The sequence below is a fragment of the Bos grunniens genome, chromosome 14 (genome assembly GCF_055505025.1).
Source record: "Bos grunniens cultivar Pamir isolate PY7600 chromosome 14, Bosgru_T2T1.0, whole genome shotgun sequence".
In the NCBI taxonomy this organism is placed as follows: Eukaryota; Metazoa; Chordata; class Mammalia; order Artiodactyla; family Bovidae; genus Bos; species Bos grunniens.
In genome coordinates, this window is record NC_141178.1 from 1,428,971 (window position 1) to 1,443,239 (window position 14,269).

The 14,269-nt window shown below is 46.4% G+C and overlaps 1 protein-coding gene across 1 annotated transcript in view; it reads left to right on the forward strand.

Annotated features, from left to right (window-relative positions):
• The first annotated feature begins 5,298 nt into the window (after positions 1 to 5,298).
• CHMP4C (charged multivesicular body protein 4C) overlaps positions 5,299 to 14,269 on the forward strand; it is a 30,579-nt gene continuing 21,608 nt past the window's right edge. The window contains exon 1 of the mRNA XM_086335783.1: positions 5,299 to 5,605. Coding sequence (XP_086191909.1) covers positions 5,416 to 5,605 — 190 coding nt within the window. The 5' untranslated portion in view covers positions 5,299 to 5,415. The remainder of the gene's footprint in view (positions 5,606 to 14,269) is intronic.

Genomic DNA, 14,269 nt, shown 5'->3' on the forward strand with positions numbered 1-14,269 from the left:
AAACTTTAAGATATATTCTATTATTACTCCCATTTCATAGAATGGCTTAAAAAATTACCCACCTCCTGCTTCCCTGTCCCTAGCATCTGAAACTACTCTCCTTCTCTGTCTTCCCATTGACGTCTTAAGTAATTGTACTCACCAGCTATTCTGCTCCACCACATGGACTAGTCTCTCAGTCTGGGATGCTCTCTCCTTTCCTCACTTACTTACTTTTCTCCTCCTCATCGCTCTCAAAAGAGTTTCTAGGACCCGCCCTAGATCAGATCCGCTCCTTGTTATATGTACTAGTTTTCTATTGTTACTACAATAAATTCCCACAAATTTAATGGCTTAAAAAAACACAAATTTATCATTGCACAGTACTGGATGTGAAAACTCCTACAACCAATGTGTTGGCATAACTGTGTTCCTTCTGCAGGCTCTTGGGGGAGAATCCAATTCTCCAATGATCTTTGTTAAGAACCAGGGGCTTTCTACGTAGACGTAAGAGACGCGGGTTCAATCCCTGCATAGGGAAGATCCCCTGAAGGAGGGCACAGCAACTCACTCCAGTATTCTTGCCTGGAGAACCCTATGGACAGAGGAGCCTTGCCGGCTATGGTCCATAGACTCACAAAGATTCAGACACGACTAAAGTGACTTAGCACGCATCAAGAATCAACTTTGGGAAGGTTATGTGATAAAGATGATGCTGAGGTGGATGGGTTACCTCTCCTTTTATATTCATTAAGTGGCTGGTGTAGAAAACACTTTACAGCTCAATCTGAGAACCCTTAGATTCTTTAATTTCTTTCTAATCAGGCATGGACAGAGATATGAGAAAATATGCATACAGAGCTATGCAGGCAAAACTCAGTCAGAGGCACCATAGATCTTCATTATCAATTAGGGCAATAAAACTTATTTTTGCAAAATTATTGTTTTTCATAATGGCTACTTTTGTATTTATTACTGTGATTGTGTTATATACAATGAATATCTAGTTCTGAGAAACAAACAAAAAACTGCTGATGGAAAGAATGTGTACATGTTCGTTGAGCTGTTTAATAAATAACTATTTGATGATTCTGCAGTGTGTTTAAAGGGTAATTCTGCTGCTGCTGCTTTGGAGAGTTCATTTGACATTCTAAAAATGGATGTAATTTCAAGGGGTGACCAAAATGTATCAATTAGCCTGACATCTAAGTCTTTTTAACAGACCTATAAATTTCCAATTTCCTTTGCCATCTTAACCATGGTAAATCATTCTGAACAAGATCATTCTTTTGAACAAGAGCCTCCTTATTAGCTGAGATCAATTGAGATTAAAAAATGAAAAACACACTAGCTGCTGAGAACTCTTTATGAAACCACATTTATAGGATGAGTATTGAATGAAGATTAATGTGTTATTTTCAGCTTCTACATCATTGATTTAAACATTTATTCTCTAAATCCCACCGCTGGATTAAACACTAATATATATTTGGATGGATGGCTTGCTTGCCAGTATTATTTTTTCCCTATTGAATTTACATATTAATGGAAGGGAACAATTTTTAATTCAAATGTAGCTTGCTTTGCACATGATGTGTGTTTCTGAAAGTGTGACACACTAAATTGAGTAAAATAGATTTTTCCATTGAATTTTAAATTAATGATTATATCCTTTCTTTTAAATTCTGACTGATTTTCATTTGCTCTTTGGATACAAAACAAGATCCTTAGAACATCAGGTGGCCCCTATGTGACCAGGACTCAGCTGACGTTTAGAGACAATCTCACAGCTCTTCTGTCACCAGAAACCTGGCCTTATGTCAAAACCTAATTCTTTAGAGTCAATGTTTTTCCACATATTGTCTGGATCATTAATTCTCTAACACTACCTGCTTTATTTTTTCCATCGAGTACATTGCTTTCTTAATTAATTGTCCATCATTTCCTGACTAGAAAGTAGGCTTCAAAAATGCATGGATTTTAGTTTCTCTTTCTTCACTGCTCCAGCATCCAGATCTGTACTGGCTACATTGTATGCACTCAGCAAAAAATAATGAATGAATGATTCCTTATCTTGGAATACCAGTTTCCCTTCTCTATACCAAGCTATTCTCTATTCATCATTCAAATTCCAGGTTAAATGTCACTTTTTCAAGCCACCTTTTTTTGACACCCAAGACAAAATCAACTTTATCTACAATTTGTTCTGACAGGTCTCTGTCCTTCCGAGTTCTCCATAGCACTTATTAAAACTTTAACTTATAAAGTCTATTATTTGTGTGATAAGTTGCTTACCTCCTGTCTTCTCTCCTAACCTGTAAAATGCCTTCATCTTGTTCTTAATCATCTCCTCACTGTCTACCATAATGCCCGAAACAGAGATGCTCCATAAGTAGCTGTTGAATGAAACTATGGATAGATGGATGACTAAGTAGCTCATAACTTTCCGTCCCTCTGTTCTATTTCTTCAATGTTCTCTCAACAAAAATACAGAGTCTAGTGAGCCAGAAAGGAATGTTTTTTTTCTATACTGGAGAGGTTCTTATTTAAACATACCCCTTTATGGACTCAGTAATACTTGTATGATCTCTGAAAGTTGATACCTCATACCAGCCTCTTTACTCCCCCTGTTATTTAATTAAATAAATGCTCTGTGAGTTTCTCCTCTGGTCCGAACCACACAGAGGGAAAGGTCATGTAAACAGCAGAAAGACCAGAAGCTTTAAAACAAAAGGATCTTTTACACTCACTACCTATGTGAACTTGTCCAAGTCACCAGCTGAGCCGGATTGTTTACCTGTCAGAAGAGCGGCAGTACCTGTTTTGTGTGGTTGATGTAGGGGTTATTAAGAAGACATGTGGCATGCTTGCCATATAATAGGTGCTCAAATATGGCACCCGTTGCTACTATTACTATAAGCTGAGCTCCCAGATGGCAGACTATACTTGCATTCCCAGAACCTTATGTGTAGAATACTCTCAGTAAACTGGTTAAACTGACCAGCAGAACATGTGCGATTTCTCCACTCTCAAAGGGCTTAAAATCTAAGCAAGAAAATAAGTTCCAAAACAGATTTATGAACCATTTAGATAATAACAAAAGATAATGCTTATTATAGTGTAATATACACGAGATTAGATGTATTACAGTTCATAAGTGCTTTGGATGGCCAGGCAGGAAATGGTAAGAGACGGCAGGCTGTAGTTATTGGGAAATTATAAGTTCACATGTTTGTGTGTCTAAGATATAGGACACTAAGCCTCTTATAAAATTTTCCAATTTCTTTGTCAAGATGTAATGCTGGATCTACCAATGTTGGGTAAAATGGACTGAACTGATGCTTCTGGGTTGGTGTGATAGCAGACAAAAGTGGGTTATTGGTCTTGAGTAGCAAGGTGTGTCTGTCATAGTAATGGGTGCTTCCTCCGCTTTAATAATCAGTGGGTAGCTAATGATCACAAACAGGTCCTGATGGCAGTGGGTAATGTTGCTCAAATAGGCCTGTATTATGTGGAGGCCATCAGAGCCCTGGAAAACTAGGACACAGACTCAGTCCCGTATTCCACATCTTTGTAACATGCTCTGCACAGATTTTCAGCTGAATTGCATCATCCATAATCATTACCCATTGCTGTGCTTTCATCTTACCAAATTCTTTGTTTGCAGCTCTAATAGACGGGACTGAGATATTGAAAAGGAACAAAAGAATGTTGCTTTTCTCTAAGACATTCTTTCCCTTTTGTTACTGAGGTGTCTCTGCAAAGGCATCTGATATAGATCCAAACACAAGGACGCCCCATTAAAGGCTTTGTATATACTAACAGCTGGAGAAGGAAATGGCAACCCTCTCCAGTGTTCTTGCCTGGAGAACTCCATGGTCAGGGGAGCCTGGCGGGCTACAGTCCCTGGGGTCGCAAGAGTCGGACATGACTTAATGACTAAAGAGAGAGAGATACTTACAGTGACACTGAATTGAATGTGGCCACGAAACACACTCCAAAGTCCCCACGTTAGGAAAAGAGATGCTCCCCGCCTCCCTCACTTCAAGCGGTGTGGGGGGTGGTGGTGATCTAGAATCCACCCATGCCCACGGGCAGCCAGCACACATCAACATGCCCAGTCTAAGTCAGACCAGGTGCTCTGAGAATAAGCCACTTGCCATCACACCTGCATCACAGAGGCACACAAATGTCCCTGCAAGCCGGTGTCCCCCACCCTCCCAAGCCACACCACGCACCCCGGCACGAACCTACCTGAATATTCTTATTCACAGAGACCTGACCCTGTACTCATATGCAGTCACAGACAAAAACACACAGGACGCACGCGTGGAACACCAGCATCTTGTCCTTCCAGGCCAGGTCGGCAAGGTGCACGTACATTACACACCGGCTTTCAGGGAAACAGTGGAAACAGTGTCAGACTTTATTTTGGGGGGTCCAAAATCACTGCAGATGGTAACTGCAGCCATGAAATTAAAAGATGCTTGCTCCTTGGAAGAAAAGTTATGACCAATCTAGAAAGCATATTAAAAAGCAGAAACATTACTTTGCCAACAAAGGTCCGTCTAGTCAAGGCTATGGTTTTTCCAGTGGTCATGTATGGATGTGAGAGTTGGACTGTGAAGAAGGCTGAGCGCCGAAGAATTGATGCTTTTGAACTGTGGTGTTGGAGAAGACTCTTGAGAGTCCTTTGGACTGCAAGGAGATCCAACCAGCCATCCTAAAGGAAGTCAGTCCTGAACATTCATTGGAAGGACTGATGCTGAAGCTGAAACTCCAATACTTTGGCCACTTGATGTGAATAGCTGATTCATTGGAAAAGACCCTGAAGCTGGGAAAGATTGAAGACAGAAAGAAAAAGGGACAACAGAGGATGAGATGGTTGGATGGCATCACCGACTCGATGGACATGGGTTTGGGTGGACTCCGGGAGTTGGTGATGGGCAGAGAGGCCTGGCGTGCTGCGGTCCATGGGGTCGCAGAGTCGCACACGACTGAGCGACTGAACTGAACTGAACTGAACTTCGGGCCCCGCACTAGACCCCCGACAGCCGTCTGCGCTTCTCTGGGCCGGCATCAAATCGGTCACTGGCCCCGGGTGAGCCCCCAGCGTGGGTACAACAGCCCCGGGCTGCGGCCCCTGCGGCCTTTCCAGCTCTTTCCTTCTCTTCACTCCCGATGCCCGGGGCCCGGGCGGGGCCGCCGCGTCCGCCTGCGGTGCCCTCCCCTCCCGGCGCGCGGGGCGGGCCCGGCCGCCAGGAAATGCCCGGGAGAGGGAGTCACCTGCGCCCGACGGCGTGTGGACTCGCGGGCGCCGCCTCCCCGGGCCTGGCCGAGACCCGGGCGAACGTCGCTCACCTGCTCGCAGGCGCGCCCGGAGCCCCGAGCCCCGAGCCCCGAGCCCCGCGGACCGCCGCCCGGCCCCCCAGCACCATGAGCAAGTTGGGCAAGTTCTTCAAAGGCGGAGGCTCTTCCAAGAGCCGCGCGGCCCCCAGCGCCCAGGAAGCTCTGGCCCGACTTCGGGAGACGGAGGAGATGCTGGGCAAGAAGCAGGAGTACCTGGAAGGCCGCATCCAGAGAGAGCTCAGCCTGGCCAGGAAGCACGGGACGCAGAACAAACGAGGTAGGCACCCCCTGGCCTGGGGCAGCCCTGTCCGTCCGGCGCCTGCCCGGCCTTTCTGGGAACCGGTGATGATCCCCCGGCCCGGACTGGGAGAGGGCTGAGCGCAGCACCATCCTCGATGGCGAAAGAGGGAGACACACCAAACATCTCAGTGATCAAGACAAATCTCATTTTTAATGCAATCTTTAGAAAGCTCAAAGTTGACACAGAAGCATCTGTGATGAACAAAACATCAACATTTAAAGTAAAGACCGGATTGGTGTTATTGGTTCTTTTCTTTTGCAATTGGCTCCTATGTGTTCTGGAGAAGGAAATGGCAACCCACTCCAGTGTTCTTGCCTGGAGAATCCCATGGACAAAGGAGCCTGGTGGGCTACAGTCCATGGGGTCATAAAGAGTCGGACAGGACTGGGCAACTAACACACACACCTATGTGTTCTGTACAGACTTAAAAAAAAATCAAATTCATTTTAAAATGTGATGTTTTGTTCATCATCGAGTTTTTTGCCTTAATTTTGAATTTCAAAAATATTCCAATAAAATCTTACTTATCTGGGTTATAAGATAATCTTTTTTTTGGGGGGGTGCCGCTTTAAAGTTTGCCCCCGGCTTGTCTCACCCTAGTCCAGTCCTGCTGACTCCAGCTGCACATATCAACTTCTCTGCCCTGCGTTTGTGTTTTGAATCACACAGTTTACCTTGCCTGTAAGTCTCCAGGGACGCATATTCTGGTGTGTTCCGGTTCCCTTCGCTGTGGAAGACTTTAGCTGGTGGTGCAGTTGAGATATGAAAAAAAAAAAAAAGTCAGAGATTTAAATATTAATTCTACCACTGGCTATTGCCACTTGGGAAGGACTTTGAGTCAGTAATCATTCTGGATGCTTCTTTTGCACCTTGAACCCTTTGTTCTTTGCCAGGGTGAATTGCTTTCTTTGGTGAATGGCTCTCTCTATAGAGAACAAATCTAAACAGCCCCCGTGGCGCATATAAAAACCCAGCAAGAAGTTGAAATGATTTGCTCTTGTAACACAAGGTCAATGGCAGACCCAGAAATAGGGCTGGCAATTCAGGACTGTGCTCTCCACCGAACCCTGAACTTGCATTCCCAAGAAGTTAGGCTTTCTGAGTCATAGTGAAACCTTGGGAAGGTTTAGTTCGCCCTAAATGCCCTGCCATTGTTTAATGCTGGAAAGGAACCATGTCTTGGAGTTGGCCTTGAAAGTCTTGCTCTCCCCACAAAATGTGTCCGCTACACTTGTGCCCATTTTATAGCCAACAATAAAGAAACCAAGTTTCATTTTCCTCCGCTCTGGCGTACAACTCTTGTCCCCATTATGGCCTGTTTTAGAGTTAAGTGCTGGTTTCTATTTTTACTTCATGTCTGAAAATATTTTGGGATGTTATTCAATGGCAGTTTATGCGGAGAGACTCTGACATTAAGACTTGCTAAAAAGCCATTGGTTGTTCTTTTCCTGGGTCCCTCCTCTTCAGTTTGATAGGCACTCCGACATTTGCTTAGTGTCTGTCAAGGTTTTTTTTGTTTTGTTTTGTTATCCATTTGGATCTGTTTGTAGCTTTATCCACAGTGGTTGTTAAGTAAACATTGGCTTAAAAAATCTGAAAAATAAAAAACATCTGCTTCTGTGAAGTGGTGGAAATACAGATTTGCTTTCAGAAGAAAATAATGTAAAATAATATAGAAGTGTCCTTGAGGTGGCAATACACTAAAGTGTCATAAGCAGACTTTATAAAGATTCACACAAAGACGACACGAATAAGAGCGTCAACCGAACTTCCTTGAATCGGAGTAGCTACAGATATAAGTCTCAAGTTCAAGTATTAATCATCAATTGATGTCAGAAAGGCCATTTATCTTTTGTCATTTATCCATGGGACCTTCACTGGTGTGGCCCTCACCTGGTTCTGCAGCGGGCCTTGAATAGGAAGAGTGTGGCTGGCGTGAGGCCATCTGTAGTCTGAGCTGTGAGAGAATCTGGTCATAGACCATGCGTTGGATACACTGTCAGTATCAGCATCTTCAAATAAACCAAGTAACTTCACATGCTCATGGCTACTGTGTTCCACTAGCCACTAAGAAATATTTTCACACATGTAATAAAGCCAAATAGACTTACTACTAAAAGGGCCTTGTGCTACACAATGTCAGTGTTAGAATGGCTGTAAATTACCTGGTAATCAGAGTGACACATGTACCTGCAGTTAAAGTTTTACTTCTAGAGGTGGTTAGTCCAATAACATGCTGTCAAGAACACTCGTTGGGTGTCCAGTTAATATCATTTCAGAAAGGGCCACACTCCCAGACACAACAATTAAAAAAAAAAACTTTTTATTTTGTATTGGAGAATAGCTGATAACAATGCTGTGATAGTTTCAGGTGAGCAGCAAAGGGACTCAGCCACATATATGCATGTATCCATTCTCCCCCAACTCCCCTCCCATCCAGACTGCCGCATGACATGGAGCAGAGTTCCCTGTGCTCTACAGTAGGTCCCCGTTGGTCGTCCACTTTAAATACAGCTGTGTGTACACATCAATTCCAAACTCCCTCACTATCTCTTCCTCCAGTTCTTATCCCTCTGGCAACCATAACTGCGTTCTCTAAGTCTGTGAGTTTGTTTCTGTTTTGTAAATAAGTTCATTTGTATCATTTCTTTTTAGATTCTTTTTATATTCTGCATATAGAGAATATCATACTATTTCTCCTTTTTGTTACTTCACTCACTATGACAATCTCTAGGTCCATCCTTGCTTCTGCAAATTATTTCACTCTTTTTAATGGCTGAGTAATATTCCACTCCAGAAGGAAACGGCAGCCCACAGCAGTGTTCTTGCCTGGGAAATCCCATGGACAGAGGAGCTTGGCAGGCTAGAGTCCATGGGATCGCAAAAGAGTTAGCTACGACTGAGTGACTAAACAACAAGGACGATATTCCATTGTGTGCGTGCACCGCATCTTCTTTATCCGTTCCCTGTCCCTGGACACAGGTTGCTTCCGTGTCTTGGCTGTTGTGAGCAGTGCTGCAGTGCACACTGCACATTCCTGGCCACTTCACATTCTTCCATGGTCTCCACAACAGGAGTTTTGACAGCTAGCATCCTCAATGTCAGAAATGGGTTTTATTGGTAAAATGAGTAACTGTTATATTAGCATAATAAACCTTAGAAATGGGGTTTCATTGGTGAAATTGTGGCTATCCTAAACATGTGGGTTGGCTAAGAGTTTAGAGGTACTTCCTTGCTCGCAATGTAAGGACGGGCATTAAGGATGAATGAGGTTTATAACTAACATTAGGATGGTGCCTGGGGCTTGGTCAGATCAGTGCAGCGTCCAGTCCTGGGTCCAGGTGGGTGTCTGACCTTCCATAGAGCATGGCACCCTGCCAGTGAAGGTCATTGTCTGTGCTCAGTGAGCCTTTCATATCACGTGTATTAGACTAAAAGACATGGAGCTGGGGCTTCAGTGAGCTCATAAAACTGGTTGACAAACTGTTTTGGCCCACATGGCCAAGATGTGTTTGTTTAATAGGCGCATCTGCAGATCCGAGTCTGAAACTTGCTTTCACTGTAACTCAGAACAAGGCCGTGCAGTGGTGGCTAATGCTCCTTCAGACTTCTCTGGCAGTTTCCATGTTCTACCTAAACGAGCCTGAGTGAAAACAACCATGATATCAAGGCCCTGTTGATCTGAAAGAGTAACATTTGGAAGCAAGGTCTATAGTCTGGTTAAAACTGGAGAAGAGTAGAAAGTCTTTAGCACAGTTCGTTCAGATTACTATGACAGAACTCCTTTATAACCAGCAATCCGCTTGGTGGGAAAGCACATTTTTTAGATACCACTTAATTCCTTTTTCTGCTTCTGCTGAGCACTGTCCTCCAGAGCAGTCTTCAATCCTGGCTGTATGTGAAAGTCGCCTCGATGCTCGGAGGATCCCACCCCCACAGATTCTAGTGTAACTGGCTGGAGTGGGGCTGGGACGTCCGTTTTTGAACGTGCCTCTGGGGGTGACTCTGCCTTGTGGCCAGGGTTAAGGGTGAGGAAACCAAATCCATCGTCATGTCCATGGGGTGGAATTCCAAGTGTTTCCTGGCCATTTTCCTATCATGGCGCCCGTGAGCACGGATGACACTTGTGTGTGTCACTGGGATAACCAAGGACCAGCAGCTTGAGGACTTGTAAAAAATTGTTTTTATTCGTTTATTTTAAAAGTCTTATTGGAGTATAGTCGCTTTACAACGTTGTTAGTTTCTACTGTAAGGCAAAGTGAGTCGGCTATACATATACATGTGTGTGTGCAGCTGCTCTCTGTCTGCCCCACCCTCTCCCTCCCGGCTGCGTCCACAAGGCTGTGCTCCGCGTCTGCGTCCCCACCGTAAACGGACAGTAACAGCCGTGTGTCCAAGGACTCTTGCCCCCCAAGCGGGGGCCTCAGCGTGTCAGTGCCTTGCAGTCCCCTCCTGCCGCACGGGTCGGTGGAACCCTTAGACCTTAGGTCCCGGTTCTAACCTCCCTTATGAGGCTTTTCTTTTTTTAAAAGCTAGTATCATTAAGAGATGGTCACAGGGATTCGCTTAACAGAAGCAGATGTCCAACCGTTGGCTGGGCCGGCCTGAGTCTCCGTCTCCTCACCTGCGTGAGGTTGACGATAAGGTTGATCCTCAGGGCCGAGGGCGCTTGACTTTACTGTGTAAAGCCCTTAACTCGGTGCTCTGTAAGCATCCGCCTTTGTGATTCCGCGGCGGTTTGTTACAGGTGAGGTCGGCCCCGCACGCCTCGAGTCTTTGCAGGCGGTCGGCGTCTGGAGGCCGCGGTCAGCCAGCCCCGGGCCGCCTGCGCTGCAGCCCCGCGTCTGTCACCGTCCCGCCCCTCGCAGGGGGTGGCTCGGCCGAGAGCGGCGCGCGGCCTCTGCGCCCTCGCTGCCCTCTCCTCTCAGCCCGGGGCGGCCTGTCAGGCCGAGCAGGAAACCAGACTCGTCTCCATGCGGGAAGGGGCGGCCCGGGGCGAGGGGCTGCGGCCGCGGCCGTCCGCGTCCCAGGGCGCCGACCGCGGGGCCGAGGCCGGCCACCCCGCTGCAGGCGTGGGTGAAATGAGAGCCCCCGGGTGGGGAGTCCGCTGTGGGCGTCGCTCGCTCACGCTGAGCCCCGCTGCTGGGGGCAAGGATGACTTTGCTTGAGTCGGGATGCGGGCTGGGCTTCCTCGGAGTCGGCTGTGCGCACAGCCCTCCCGGGTTAGCTCCGTGTTGGACGCCCTTTGGGCTTTTAGGACAGTGGTCACAGAGCCGAATCCTGCAGCCGCACACCAGGGCCGCGAAGAACTGGGCGAAGAGAACGACCCCAGTGCCAGCGGGGCGAGTGCCAGGGGCTCAGGTAACAGGAGACAGACCGGCCGGCGGGGAAGGTCCCCGGGGAGGCCTCGCCGACGGGGCGGCCTCCTTTCTGAACAGAGCTCCCACCACCCGGGCCTCAGTCCAGCCGCACCGGAACCCCGAGGGTGCTGGTGAAGGGGTGCACTTACAAGGAGGCCCCTAAAACTTCCAGTTCAGTGGGTGAGTGGAGGGGTCGGAAACCTGACCTCTGAGCAGACAGCGCGGTGACTCGGATGCCGTCTGAGGGTCTGTGTTCCGCGGCCGGGAAACAGGGGGCCCGTCTGCGCTCTGCTTTTCCGTCATCCGTCCCTCTGTTTCTCCCCTCCGCCTGCCGCCGCTCAGATTCTAGGACGGGAAACGTTCACCGCCTCCCGCATGAGGGCTGTGAGGGAACATTTCCCGAGCTCCTGGCAAGGCCTTTCAGGCACCCGCATTAGCTTCCAGTAGGAAAGTCACACGGTCCTGTAACTCCACAGTCATCGCGAAGGGCCCCAGTATTCAGATCGCCCCCAAGCATCTCAGAATGAAGCGTTCTGTTGGTCTCTGGTTGTCCGATTATGTTTACAACACTATCCTGAGTCAGGGAAAGGAACTTTATTCCTGGACACTACGGGGCACAGTCGTGTCGGACTCTTTGCGACCCGTGGACTGTGGCCCACCAGCTCCTCCGTCCATGGGATTCTCCAGGCAAGAGTCCTGGAGTGGGTTGCCATGCCCTTCTCCAGGGGATCTTCCCGACCCAGGGATCAAACTTGCCTCTCCTGCATTGGCAGGTGGATTCTTTACCGCTGAGCCACCTGGGAAGCCCCTAACAAACAGCATCTAGGTTTTATTCTGCTGTCGACTGCCTCGCTCTCTCTTGGAAAAGACAGATCAATATAAATGTGATACTTTCTTAACCCCTACGCTCAATTTCCCTCCCTCACCTCGGGAGCCCGTCGGGCTTTACCCGGTGGTGTGTGTGATGTATGCTAAGTCACTGCAGTCGTGTTCACTCTTTGTGACCCCATGGACTGTAGCCCGCCAGGCTCCTCTATCCATGGGATTCTCGAGGCAAGAATCCTGGAATGGGTTAACATTTCCTCCTTCAGGGGATCTTCTCGACCCAAGGATCAAACCTATGTCTCCTGCATTGGCAGGCAGGTTCCTTACCAAGACCTAAAATACCTGAACTAGCCTTGGGAGCTCTATTCACTTGAGCTGTAATTTTAAAAACTTCTTGCTTTCCTAATCCCTCCTTCTCCCCTCTGGGCCCTGCATAGATTTACACACTCACTTACACACTTAGGTACTGACCAGCTCAGAGTCGTGTCTCTTTTTTGCTGACACAGTTTGAGTTTGTATCTGCTTTTTCCAGATGCCATTTTAGTTGCTTTTTGTTCAACTGGACTTGGAAAGAGTTAAAAAAATCCCAGCCAGATTTACCCTTGCCCCTTTGTGTAAATCAATATGTTAAGCTTGCATTCCGCATTTTATATTTATGTCTATTCAATATCATCTTATTTTCAGTTGTCTTAAAATTAAGATTTTTAAATTGCAATTTCATTATCTTATGTATGAGACATAAGACATATTGATAAACCGGTCAACCTTAAGGGAAAACAACCCTGAATGCTCATTGGAAAGACTGATGCCGAAGCTGAAACTCCAGTATTTTTGCCATCTGATGCAAACAGCTGACTCATTGGAAAAGTCCCCGATACCGGAAAAGATTGACAGCAGAAGGAGAACAGGGCATCAGAGGATGAGATGGCTGGAGGCATCACTGATGCAATGGGCATGAGCTTGGGCAAACTTTGGGAGATGGTGAGGGACAGAGAGGCCTGGCGTGCTGTGGTCCATGGTGTGGCAAAGAGTTGGACACGACTGGGCAACTGAACAACAAACAGAATGTATGAGCGATTTCTTTTAGTTGAATCAGCTGCCCTTTTCTTCTCGTTGTTGTCAAAGTATTTGTTAAAATATACTGAATAAAACTTCCCAGGTGGTGCTAGTGGTAAAGGATCACCTGCCAATGCAGGAGATGCAAGAGATTAGATCCCTGGGTCTGGACGATCCCCTGGAGGAGGAAATGGCAACCCCCTCCAGTGTTCTTGCCTGAAAAATGCCATGGACAGAGGAGCCTGGGGGGCTGCAGTCCATGGGGCCACAAGAGAGTGGGACACGACTGAAGCAACTGCACTCACACACAAGGACAGAGCCTGGTGGACGCTCCCAGAGCCTTCGGTCCAGGATCCTGTCTGCACGCACAAGGACAGAGCCTGGTGGACGCTCCCAGAGCCCTCGGTCCAGGATCCTGTCTGCACGGAGCAGTGCTGTTTCGTGTGAGACTCAGCTAAGGCGATGTTACCAGTTTGACAGCTCAGCACTCAGTGAGTTCAGTTGCTCATCTAGCTGTGAATACACCTGACCTCTATCTCTGGCCCATATACGTTACTCCTCTGTTTTTTTCTCTTTTCCCTAACAATGCCTCAGCACACCTTGTGAATTATCTTCCTAAAACCGAACTATATTCACACGCCTCTGGTTCACAAATGCCAGTTTATGAATAGATAGTGTGTTAGCTTCATCAGATTCACCTGGAGAGCTTTTAAACTGCCCCAGCAGGAGATTCTGAGAGCTGGGATAAGTGGTACTCATAGCTTTCTGGGTGATTTTGATATATTTAAGGTTAGAAAGCCAGTGGGTGGTCCATATTTTTTCTTAGGGTCAGCTTTGCGTAACCCAAAGAAAAGAAGCCTATAAGATTAGGTTTTGAACTCATTTTTCATCTTTGTGAACTTGAATTGACTTCTAGTTACCACTGGCTTCTTTTCTACTTCCTCAGAAACTAGAGTATATAGTGTTTCTCTTCTAGAATCATTCTTTCAAGTACCTGTGGCACAAATTTTGACAGTTTGCTGATGTATTATAGTTCCTTATATGAGGCTAATTGTTGCTATTTTTTGTATTATATAACATTTTATATATACAGTTAACTTTTTCCATCATGAATTTGAAGCAATATTATAAATATAGGAGCATGCATTTGTTATTATTCTTCATCTAAATTCCACAAAGCTGAAAAAAGAGCACCTTATTTTAGGAAACAATTCCATTCAGCAAAGATATCATTTTCCATGATTTATGCTATCTTACAGTTTATTGAGTCAGCCACAATAAAATAGAATAAGATAGAAAAGTTACTACTAATACCATGATTATGCCAAAATCCCATGACCTGTTGTAGCTTTAAGAAACTGACAGGAGAAGACCCTGAGCTTGTCCTCAGGTGTGCTTA